Source organism: Paramormyrops kingsleyae, chromosome 16, assembly GCF_048594095.1.
Source record: "Paramormyrops kingsleyae isolate MSU_618 chromosome 16, PKINGS_0.4, whole genome shotgun sequence".
Taxonomy (NCBI): Eukaryota; Metazoa; Chordata; class Actinopteri; order Osteoglossiformes; family Mormyridae; genus Paramormyrops; species Paramormyrops kingsleyae.
Window position 1 is genome coordinate 31,307,821 of NC_132812.1, and position 12,352 is coordinate 31,320,172.

General features: G+C 43.8%; 1 protein-coding gene across 11 annotated transcripts in view; it reads right to left on the reverse strand.

Annotated features, from left to right (window-relative positions):
• The window catches only part of LOC111850258 (protein TFG-like), a 30,357-nt gene that overhangs the window by 7,414 nt on the left and 10,591 nt on the right, over positions 1–12,352 (reverse strand). For 9 of the 11 annotated variants that reach the window (XM_072700875.1, XM_072700876.1, XM_072700874.1 and 6 more), the window contains 3 exons: positions 8,988–9,134; positions 6,999–7,157; positions 5,927–6,111 (listed from right to left, as the gene is read on the reverse strand). In XM_072700875.1, coding sequence (XP_072556976.1) covers positions 5,927–6,111; positions 6,999–7,157; positions 8,988–9,134 — 491 coding nt within the window. The remainder of the gene's footprint in view (positions 1–5,926; positions 6,112–6,998; positions 7,158–8,987; positions 9,135–12,352) is intronic. The other 2 variants (XM_072700877.1, XM_072700878.1) reach the window with 1 other exon arrangement.

Sequence of the window (12,352 nt, forward strand, 5' to 3'; positions counted from 1 at the left end):
GAGGTCATTATGTCTCTCTCACGTTTTGAACAATCTGGAAACAAATAATACCCAGGGCCAGGTAATAAAAACAGACTTATTTCCTTATGACTAAGCTACTGACCTGTAAAATCTTTACGTGACAAGAGACAAGTATGAGTGAAAGTTCTGGATGTTAAGGGCACTCTTGCTATTGGCAGCAGATGGCAGCACATCTGGCAGACCGGTACAGCGGGTTTTTAAAGGGTGGTACATTTATTAGGCCAAAGACACAGTATCGAAAACTCAATCATTTAAAATAACAAATCAACTAAAAATGAGAAAGGCACCCCAAAGAGAAAGAAAAAAGATCACATCACTTGAATAAGACTGACAAATAAAAATCAGACACCAAAAGAGAAATAAATGTTTTTCCTCCTCAGAGATAATTGGTTTTTGCTGTATGACAGCAGGATTTAATATGTCTGGAGTAATTGTAGTTTTCTTCACCGTTTCCTATTTGAAGAGCTCCTGTCAGTCATTACCCCTCATTTTTACTGACTCTTGCTCTCATTCTAATTGATAGACTAGGTAGTTAATTGTGCTCTTCTTTCTATTCAGTAGACATAGACTGAGCAGGAAAATGGTCTGCAGCTAAAATATCCATTTTTGTATCTACGCACACAGACAGAAACTTGCTGAAAACGCCACCGCTGGGATGGATAACAATATGATTGTTCTTTTTAAAACCACTATGGTCAAGTAAACAGGAGCCAAATGGTCTTGGTCCCGGGAAAACAGACATCAAAGCCGAGAAACTTTATATATAGAGTATTTTACAGATATTCCTAAAAATACATCAAGTTGGGCATCTGCGTATGATGAGCATTTATGGTAAATATTTTGAATGTTTTATACGATGTGGGCAACCAGTGTTTTCAGAATCAGATTCTTTATTGCCACATTGCATTGCTTGCATTTAAACTGGTGCTTGGCTGAGTAGCAAGAACTGAGGTTTGTTAAATTGTCTGTTCCTCATTCTGAGCTGTTCTAGCTGCCCCGACCCCTTAGCCCTTATGCAGCCAATCAGGCAGAGAACAATCCAAGAGCTGCTGCAACTGGGGCCAGCCTATGAAACCTAATGCCCCCACCTACAGGAAATGCACAGAGACTTGATGTATAAAGTAAACAGGAGATGGGAGATCCTGACAGTGATACTAAGTACACACAGCAATTGGAGTATAAGAGCACTGATTAAAAAAAAAAAAACTCAGAAGAGGCTGATCATACAAAGCAAATAGCTTGGAAAAAGAAAGTGATGGTGCATGATGGGAACCACCTGCATAAGCCCACAAATTAAGTGTTAACATGTGCAGTCAGTCACCGTTACTCTATTCTCAACAGGTCCCAGGACCATGGTCACATTGCATAAGCCTGGTCCTTAACACACCCACCAGGTTCTGGAGAGGCAAAGCTGTATACTTCCTGTGGGCTGAGAAGCCATTATTAAGGTTACGGCTTTACACGGAGCCAGGTAATGGAAAGCCATTTATAAAATGCCAAGGCTGCTACAAGCCCCATCTATCCATCTTCTTCTAACTACTTATTCTGGTCAGGGTTGGGGGGGTATTCCAGGGGAGTATAATCTGGGATATACCCTAGGTGGGATGCCAGTTCTCTGCAGGGCACACAAACACTATATCTTTAGACAGTAGGCCCAGCCAACATGGGGGAACATGAAGCCAGCACATATAGCGCAGAGACACAAGCTGATTCTGATGCTAGCTAAAGTGAAATATTCCTCCTCTAGTACCCTCACCAAAAACCACAAGTTCCATCATTAAAAAAGTCAAACAGAACATCCCATTACATCAACATTTCAAACTTCAAACTTCAAACTGGAAACTGCCAACAAAGTGAAGAGGATACTAAATGCCTACAAGACTCAGAGGTACCACAGCACTGCAGACGATATCCTCCTGTTTTTCACCGGAGATGTTTTCAGTGGCATCCATGTAGAGTCGGTGCAGAAACTCTAAGCTTTGTGAAAATACAATGGGAGGAAGCGATTGAAAAGTGTCCCAAAAAAACCCTACTGTGCTGTATACCAAGCAAGCCACCACTTCCAGGGACTCACAGAACGCACACGCCACCCAAGACCTGCTGAGCACACCATAGGCGTACAATGAAAAATGAAAGCAATTCAGCAGAAGAAACACATACAATCAGCACCAAATTATTCAGGGCTATGTGCCAAATGCTCAGCTGGCAAAGTCTGGAGGCATGTTGGGGTAGACAATTGAGCTGCTTCTAAAACAAATTACCAATATATTTTGAGAAATTCATATTGCTGTGCCTTGCTGAAAAGGAGAGCAGCCACACATTCAGCTAAACCACCCAACAGACCAAGTAGACATTTGCTGGAGCTCCAAACCGCACTTGGTTCCCTCCACAGCAGAATCTCTTTTGTAATCACTTCAGATTCAGTTTAAGTTGGAGAGAAGAGATATTAACTTCAGCAGTTGCTGCCTGGTCCTTGGTGATGATCTATGGCGGAGGATTTTGACAAAGAGCCACAACATATCATCACTATCTTAAGAACAGGCTGCACAAAATGTGGCTGGCGGCTTCCCTCTGCAGACGTGGTGCACCTCAAAAAGCCATCACATAAACATGATGGTTCAAGGTTTTCTAAAGGTAAACAGCAATTAGGTCAAGGCAGGAAATGGAACGTTGGATATGCTTTTGGTCTGTCAAGTCTCTGATAAATTGAATGCTGACATGAAGGCAGCTGGAACACAAGCTCCTTAGTGTTTGCCAGGGGTAAAACAAACACCTCTTATCAAACTCACCCCTTCATCATCTTGTGGTCGAGGTGGATGCCAGGTAACAGGTGCAAGTGTAACCAAAGACTTACACACAGACCAACTATTTGGAAACATCGGTAAAACTGAACCACTGAACTTCATGTAGCTCAGCTATAACTCTCCAGAGCAGAATCCACATGGAGGAGGCCCAAAAACTGCTGTCCTTCAAAACTGCTGATGTAAACAGCCTCATCTTTCACTTCAAGCTACAACAATGCAAGTCACTACTGCCAAAAGCCATATCCTGCAGAGGCAGAGATGAAAAGTGAAGTGCTTATGACTTGGAATGGGAAACACCCAGCTATTGAGAGAACACAGCATCTTAAAAGGTTTATTTTTAATGTTCCAGATATCAGATATTTGAGGTACAGTCCAGCAGTGGTTTTGGCACGGAGGCCCAATTTGTGACAGCACTCACCTTTTCTTACTCACTTTAGAGCTTGTTTGGTTTTACAGTACAACTCTTTGGATCACAGGTGAAATTACCTTCAGTGTAACATTACGGATACGTGACACACATGCTACTACAGAAACTCAAACCCGCAACTTTGGGATTTGCTTGAAGAACACCTGCTGCCAAGGACACGTTATTGAACACTAAAAAAATAAAAATAATAACATTTAGTGTACCGGGAGAGCTCATGTTTCAGAGAATGACTTGGCTCTGAAGACACGATTCAAGAGCCCAGCAAATTAAACAACCTCATATATCAATTTTAGAGGCAGATGAATCCTTCCTCTGAGTCATGAGCCTTGGACAGTGCTTAACGCCTGCCCGATAAACAAGCAGAACTCCGCAGTCGAACAAGGAACCAAAATAACGCCGGTCCTTTATCAAATGTCCACTTCCCTAATCCAGCGAAGTGTAAACTGGGCCAACTGAACATTGCCAGCCACAAACCTAATTAAGACATCATCACCAGAGACATATAAAATCCCTCACTGAACCTGGGCTGTACAGTTTAATGCACCAAGATTAAGCTCTAGTGTTTTCTGATAGTCAGCAGACATAGGAGAGAGGGGGCATAAGGTATTTTTCCTATCTTTGCTGAATGCAGTGCAACTCATTCTAAATAAATATTTTCTATGCTGTACAGGCAAGAGATATGTTAACCACATTGTACTGAATAAGAGCATCTGAATGAGCCAGATTACATGAGAGAAGTTTTGCTCATAGTCTTTTAAAAGGTACTCCTAAGAGTATAACTAGACAGGAGGACTGTACAAAACCAAACAAGACTCATTTGTCTTGCTCAGAATGTTATGCATGCTTTAAAAAAGCACTAATCTCTCCAAAAAATCAAATGTATTCATTCAGAGAAAATGAAAACAAGCCGTTTCACTATGAGACCAAAGTCTGACCTGACCCGCGGAAGTTCATGCGCTGTATTTGATGTTTCACATTTGCTTGTGATTTAACGTTATTGATATCTGTAAACGATATCTGTCAAATAGGGATTCGTTTGTCAGATGGAATGGATTTACAGCTGGCAGCCCTGGGCAGCAAACCCAGGCAGGGCTGTGGACCATCTGCCTGCTGGAATCACGGGGTCTACACCATCAAAGTCATTGTTAACACTTCAGCCCACTTGCTTCTTCAATTAGCCACTGCATCAGGTTATGCTTTTTTGTTTAAGGCTTGAAGTCATAAAGCTTCATGTCGGAGGAAGGCCTACCTAACCCTATACAACCTTCCCAGCCTAGCTCAGTCTAGTCGTTCCTATTTTTTCAGATGCAAATTGAATGTGCGAACATACATGCGGTTGGCAAGGGGAATCTTAACCATTAACTAACCCTCGGTCTTCTATGGCTCAGTATTGGGGTTGGGAACCCTACTATACAACTACCGAAGTATTCCGTATTTTCTGGCCCATCTAGTGCCAATGTGAATGTCCTCCAGAACATCCGAGTTACCCACGGGTGTGGAAGCTTAGCTCAGGTCTCCTCCCCAAGTGCTTGGAGGGGAGCACTACTCGGTTCATTCCATTCGCACTTGTGTTTGCCAGCAGTATTATTTACTGTAGGAAGAGGAGTCTGGGCTGGGGGTAGGCACTGACTGACGTGAGTCGGCTGGCTATTCTCACCAGACGGCTATCGTTACATGAGCCAATCCGGAGCCCTGCTTTGAGACCAACACATTTGTGAAGAGCCAATCAGGAGCACCGCACGGGGTGCACCAGCTCCATTCTCACGGGAATCCGTGAAGTTTGGCGGCAGAACATGGAATTAAAAACACACAAAACCACACGAAAAGCTGGATGCAAGCAATAAATACTGGGGGTGGGACATTTTCAAGAACATCTCTGAGAACAGCCCTTATTTCTTTAGTCTCTTCCATTACAGCATTAAAAAACAGGCTTCTTTGGAAATCCAGCAGCTCTGCGCTGGTGCATGCTGACGGTAATGAGTCACAAATGCTTCTCTTCTGAGAGATGGGCTAAAAGAAAGTGACTGGTTTGCTCAAATTTGAGATGATACAAGCTAAAGACAGCTGCTTGGACAACCAATCAGCTGTAAGGTGCTTTCCACTGCCTGAGCTGGTGAAGGTGGTGCCTGAGCTGGTGAAGGTGGCGCCTGAGCTGGTGAAGGTGGCCCTCTTACTTGCCATCTAGGTGGCACCACTGCCATGTTTCTGGCATGTCGCTGCACCTAAATGGCAACTGGAGGACCTGCGTGCTGTTGCTCTATTAATGTGATGATTATGTGAATATCAGCTTGGCATGTGCCCTGCCATGGGCTGGCATCCCATTCAGGGTACTCCTGCCTTGCATTCTATGTTGCCTAGGAAACCAGAATGTGTGTCTAGAAGATGGATGGGCTACAGCTTGTAGGAGAGCAATATATCCATTCAATTTGACAGTGGAAAGTAATGAACAGGGAAAAAAAATATGCATATCCATCCATCCATCTTGCCCTATCCAGGGGATTGGCACCCCACCCTGGGGTGCTCCCTGCCTTGTGCCCGTAGCTTCTGGGATAAATATTTATTTCTTTGTTAAATATGCATCTGTCTATGCATCATCAACAATTCAATGACCAGGAAAGACCTGATAAGGCCATTTTTTCTTGAACAGAGGATGAAAAAAACAATGATCTCTCACCATCCATAGTAGCTGCAGAAGGCTGCTGGACTGCTGCATAGGAGATGGGGCACGACGGACTGCTGCATAGGAGATGGGGCACGACGGGCTGCTGCATAGGAGATGGGGCACGACGGGCTGCTGTGTGGCTGATGCCGCCGTGTCTGCAGTTCCAGAATGTTCCTCAGGCAGACCAGTGTGGGCTCCTATAAGATAGAATGGGAGGAGGGAGGTGTTTCATTAAATGCCAGTTGTTACCTCAGAAGAACTCTTGGGTGATTCCAGGACAAATCTTGCAGAATACAATGAGCAAAACAGTTTGCCATTTTGATGAATACACATAACCTTTTTCATTTTTTAAGCCCTGATATAACTAAATAACTAAAAAGAAAAGTAAATCAGTCTCATTGCAGCTTTACTACATGGTGCTAGTGCAGCAAAGACAACACAGGACCTTGGCTATAACGTAGTGTAGGATTTATAATATTCTAATGCATTATCACAATCTAGAAACTGGGTGAAAACGTTTATTTTTCCATGTCTTCCAAAAGTTTCCTTGGGAACGACTCCAAATCATTTACAGTGAATTTCACACCACATTCCAAGGAAGGGAGACTATTCCCTACTTAGAGTAAAAATCAAGCATCTGAGTTTACTCTGCGTGTTGGCTTGGAGTGCGATAACCGACGGGCTATCAAGCCACTATGTCTGTATCTGTGTGCTGAGGGGATGTTTGGCTGTGTGTCAGGCTGGATACAGTTCCAGCTTAGAAAAGACAAGAATGGAAAATGCTTCCACATTTTGGTGGAATCACAAGCAGGGACTCATGAGAGCACATAAATACACAAAGTGGAACACCCTTATTTCAAGGTGTTTGATAAAAGGTTTGCTATCAAAACAATGACGCAGAAGCAGCGAGAACAATGAAGAGGACTGCCAAAGGGTTCTTCTTCAACCTTAAACATAAAACTACCATACTAAACGCAAAGGATTACTCCAAACGTCATAAGAGACAATGAACAGAGCTCCTAAATAAGGACCTTATGGGTTGGGTCTTTCTAGGCTTCAACAATGAATGATCCTGACCACCCACCTGAAGCCTGGTCTTCAGAGAGCCCAAAGGAGGAGATAACTTTCTTACTAACTTCATCCTGGTTCTTCAGAGGGTCAAAGGCTGACATACTCACAGCAGTGACAGGGACAGGATGCTTCGTGGTGGGTTCTGGGGCTGCGGTCTTACCCTCCCGCCTATCTGAAGAGCATAGACAGCATGAAGAGTCAACTTGCAGAGGCGTTAGGAATTACCACTGGAACAAATGTCACACACCACAACTATTCATATTAAAGCAAAAAACGCTTTTGATTAAAAAAGAGGCACAGCATGCAGAAACATTTGTGGCAATGATGATTATAGAGGGATGAAAAACAATATGAAAATTACGCTGAATATTTCGTAAAAACTACAACACTTCAACAAAGTGAGACTGGCCACAAGAATTTCCACCTGCTTCCTCTTCTGCACACACCAAATAACTCACCATATGACAACAAGCTATATGGATGTCAGTCCATGACGAAACATGTGGAATTCATCCCAGTACATCTACTAACGATTAAAATCATGTGGCGTGAAGATAACCTCAAGTTCTTATTAGAATTTGTTCTAAAATTTTCACCAGTACAAAGATTCTACATGTGCAGCAGTTTCTACAGGACCATAAACCACTACACACAAATCACCACCAATGTAAACACAAAAATGAAAGACTAAGGGCTGAATTGAAAAATGGGTTCTGTGTGATAGCTTTTATGGATTTTGTGTAACAAAAAGGTGCTTTTTCCACACGCATAACAGTGCTTGCATTTAAAAAGTCATGAGTACATTACTGCCAATGACAAAAAAGGAGCAAAAAAACAAAAATCATCACGGCACTCTGATGTATGAATCTGTTTAACAGAGACACAAAGAATGTCCATCCAGATGGATTTATAGAGCAGAGATTATATAAAGGCCAATGTGATCGGAACCCCTGGATTTTCACGATTTGGGAGGTAAAAGTGGGGAAAATGTATTAAATTCAGGTTATAGTGAGGGTGCCCTAATACTTTGCGCCAATACATTTGTATAGTCTCTCTTACACCATAAAGGAATTAGATTACAGGAATTTGTCAAAGTATCGAGTGAAAAAGACAATAGCCTCTCTGAAGCGCCAGTCCTGCTCAGGCCAGGCTTTGCACTCCAAATCGTAAAAGCAGCAGTGCTCACAGCCCCAGGATTCACGTTACTGCTGGCGCAGTCATCCAGCCACCTGGCCATTTTCAGAAAAAGACTGTGTGGCAGACCAGGCATTCATCTCCAAGCCCTGGTTAAAGAGGTCAAGGGCCAAAGTTCCCTCTCCTATAGATGTGACCCAAAGTAAAACCCAGAACTGACTTTCAAGCAGCAGCTTATGAGGAGAATCAGTTGGTTTCTGGTGCCTAGGTGCTGGAAGTAAATGCCTTCGCTACGGGTGGGGTTCCACATGCAGGAAGAGGCATGGCTGGACTGGCCGTCGAGCCTCCTGGCCGTTTTCCTGGTGGGTTGGTGAGTACGTGGACCATCAAAATTTATCTCCCAGGTCAGCAAAGGTACCATGCGGGACACCAAAGTCCAGGGGCGATTTTTATTCCCAGTCCAGCCCAGAGAGAAGGTATATTAGGAGGGGCACCTGAACCAGCTGGTCCAGTTCATTATGAACCAGCATTTGAATGCTTTATTGAAAGAACACCTAAATTACTGGATTAATTAATGGAATATGAAGAAAACTGAAGTGAACTCTAGACAAAAATGAAGAGAACTCCAGACAAGTGATTTTTTTTATCATGTCATGAAGATGGTGCATTAAAAATAAGGGAACTGTGAATTTTTAATCCACTTTAACGAGAAGGGAAAGCATTCCTATTACAGGGAGATCCTTACAGAGGTGCTTCTACAAATGGAAACCAAGGAGGCTCACAACAAAATGGCCTACTCTGCATGCTGTCAAGAAGCTTTAAAATGAGGTGGCTTGCTGCTGAAGTGCGCGATAATCACAATAAGTACCACAATCGGGGGTGCTGAGGGGGGGGGGCGGCTCCACAGGGGGCTCCAGGCTGCCTAGCATGTGGTTCACTTTGTCCCTCAGCTGGAACACCTCATGGCGGAGGAACTGCACCTGGTTGGTCTCCAGGGGCCTGGGCTGTCCGTTCACTGCAGGACAAGGAGAGTCACGGTCAAGAAACGTTATGGAGAGAGAGGACAGAGGAGGAGAAAAAAGAAAGCAAGAAACGGCAGGAATCTGCAAAGCAACGGCAGAACGTCAGCGGGGGCATAAATATCACAGGTTAAATAACGTCCACCTGAAAGCCTGCTTTTAATTATCACGCACCCAACACTGAGAACACCCCAGCGATATTACTCATTGAAAGCGTAATCTATTAATCTAACAATAAATCGAATTCAGTGTTTTTAAAATGATAAGAAAAAGCAAACATCCTTCTTCTACTGACATTAGGTAGATTCACAAAATATGAAGACTGTCAGCCAAGATAAACTGGCCCAATCAAGTTATCCCTTCTGGTAAGGCAACAATAAGATTGCTGCTTCTGCAAGCAAACCAACCATGTGCTTTGCAGGGAGGAAGTCACAGCCTGGGGAGTAGTAGGAGAACCTCCATCAGAGACACCTGACAGATCAGACCTAGTCAGTCCCAGAATGCATTGCTCAACATTGTTTATTACCATCAAAACTCCAGTTCTGCTGTGAAGAGCTGGCACAGAGTTAAAAGGAAACTGCAAAAAGGGTCTATGAAGAGAGCCTATATAAAGTGTTCCAACTCAGCAGCAGCTGCCTACTTCTTATGCCCCATCTAATCATATTTCATTAGGGCTCCTAAAGCAAGCGCTCCCAGTTTTAACCAGCACCAGTAAGGCCAAAACTTCACCTAAATACTCAGGAATCCTACTCAGTAATAAGAGTGGTGGTGTGAAGAACAGATTCAGATAATTTATACCTCCCCATGTCATCGCACTTGCAAACTCTGCTAACGTCACATTGTGGAAAAATGACCTCTTAAAAAAAAATTACAGTGAAGAGGAAAACAGATTCTCACTGTTAATTTGCTTTTTTTTGGATGCTGCCCACGTCAAAGATTGATCTGTTTATGCAACTCTGCTTTCATGCATTCCTTCTAGTGTGCCAGTTTTGCTTTGGTTCAAGTTGACAGCACGCAACCAAATTCCTATGCATGTACACATTGCATATGCCTATCATTTAGAGCTTTCATCGCTAGGCAACCATGGACAGGATGGGAAGAGCAGGCCATGAATACGATTTGCATGGTATGGGGGCTTCCCCAATTCACCCAGGGGGAGGCTGGGACGACTGCTAAGCTTTGAGGTCAAGGAGTTTCCTTTCATTTTGCCAACTTTCTCAACTCCTGCCCACCTGTTCTGCCAGAAGAGGTTTGCTTCAAAAAAATAATCTCAACAATATCAGAGTGACAGAGATGAAGTATTGTTTTAAAAAAAGAAACCCTTGCATTAAAAAAACATTTGGTCCTCTATTTGGTAAAAGAGCCTTTTCAGTCCAGCTAGGCTTCTGGATCCACGTCAATGTTATCGTTAGGTGGTTCAAAACCAAACATTTGGAAAGATTTGGAAAACAGTACTCTAAGCCCTGGATCACAGTGCTCTGCTTTGCCCTGTAGCCCCAAGAGACGGGTCGGGGGAGTGGGTGTAGCTGTGCCCTGCTTAAGGAAAGGTCCCACCTCCAGTGGGACTAACTATTCTGTTCTGGTTAAGCAGGATTAATGAAGCAAGAACCTCAGTGCTGCAGCTGTGATGTCACGTGTAAATCACCATGACTGCATCTTCATAGGCATGACTTTTTTAGGAGTTTGGGGAGGGTGGGTAGGGAGGGAACTCCTCCCTGCAGGGCTGGCAGCAAAGGCATGGTTTGTCACCAGCAACCCCTGTGGTCTGGAAAACACAGAGCCCCATTCGAAGCACTTCACGCTACTACACTGCTAGCCTGTTTACATATACTCCATGTACCAGGACCAGGAAAATTGGATCACGACGGGAGTCGAATCAGAGTCCAGTGTCACAAGCCATTGCTAAAATCCATACAGGCCTGAAGGCCGGATCTTGAGCTGATGACAAGACCACCTAAAACCGGGGTTGGTCTGTATCGCTCCACCCTGGAAGGAATACTGCATCAGAGCCTTAAAATAAAAACAGAGCTGGGGAAGTTGTGTGATGGAGGAGAACTCAAACCTCTGCATACCTCATGAACCACTGACCTTTCACTTATTTATTTTTGATGTAAACAAACCAACAACCAAATGCATCATCACTACCTGCAGTTTGTTAATATTTGTACTTTACCGCTTGGCTCCCCAACAGGCATACACCCCCCCCCCCCCCCCCCACCCCCTTAATCTGCTTCCTGGTCAGAATTTAAATAGAATCCAGGTGCAGAAAACTACATTGGAAAACTGGATTCAAAAACTCCATCTGGCCTTTCAGAAGCTAAAGTCCAGCAGGCAACTGTCTGACCTCAGAAGCTTCTGAACACTCGCTGCATTGTTCTGCCTCTGCCAGCATGTACTGTAGCTGCGTGTTTGATTACATGCAAGGGGTGCTGGTCTGCCGGATCACGGCAGATAAAAGGGAACGGAGCGAGACGCTGCCTGCATCTGCATCCCTTTCCATGCTACTAGACTGTAATTCGTCTCCCTCTCAGTATAGTTTATGAAAACAGGGTTAAGCAGGTTTCAAGACAGTATTGCTTTCCACATCAGTAGCTATTGCTGAAGAAATCCCAGCAAGAGGCAAGCTGAAAACGAAGAAGGACATTATAGATACACACAGCTGTAGCTCAAACCAAATGCCATTCAAAAGAGCTGATAATGAATTGACAGGTGTTTCCCTCCATTGCAGATCTCCTATCATGACCAAGTCTATAAATGATTTTACAGTTTCACGACAAACGCTAGCAAGAAATAAATCGACTGCTTTGTGCTCTGCCTTGTGTGTTTCTTGGGTTGCTTACAGGAAAAGGACAGAACTATCAATCATTTCAATGAGTCACAGCAACACATAATAATGTTTTTAGACCATATAAAAAAGTGAAATAGCCACAGGAAACAGACTGGCGTCATCATCAAGAGGCATTAAGACCTGTAATATTTCAGCCGAGAGCCTAAGTGACGTCTTTACAAAACCACAATTCGTTGGAGGACACTCAGTTTCTGGCAGGCAGATGGGTCACCTACTCTCTCAAAATGCAAAAAGCTGCTGCATTTTCCATGCGACATGAGAAGGAACGCAGCAGGTAACAACGGCCAGAGGAGTAAGCGAAAAGAGCCAAGGGGACTCGAGTCGATGTAACAGCGTGAAAGAGCTGATTAATAGGTCTTGGATAAT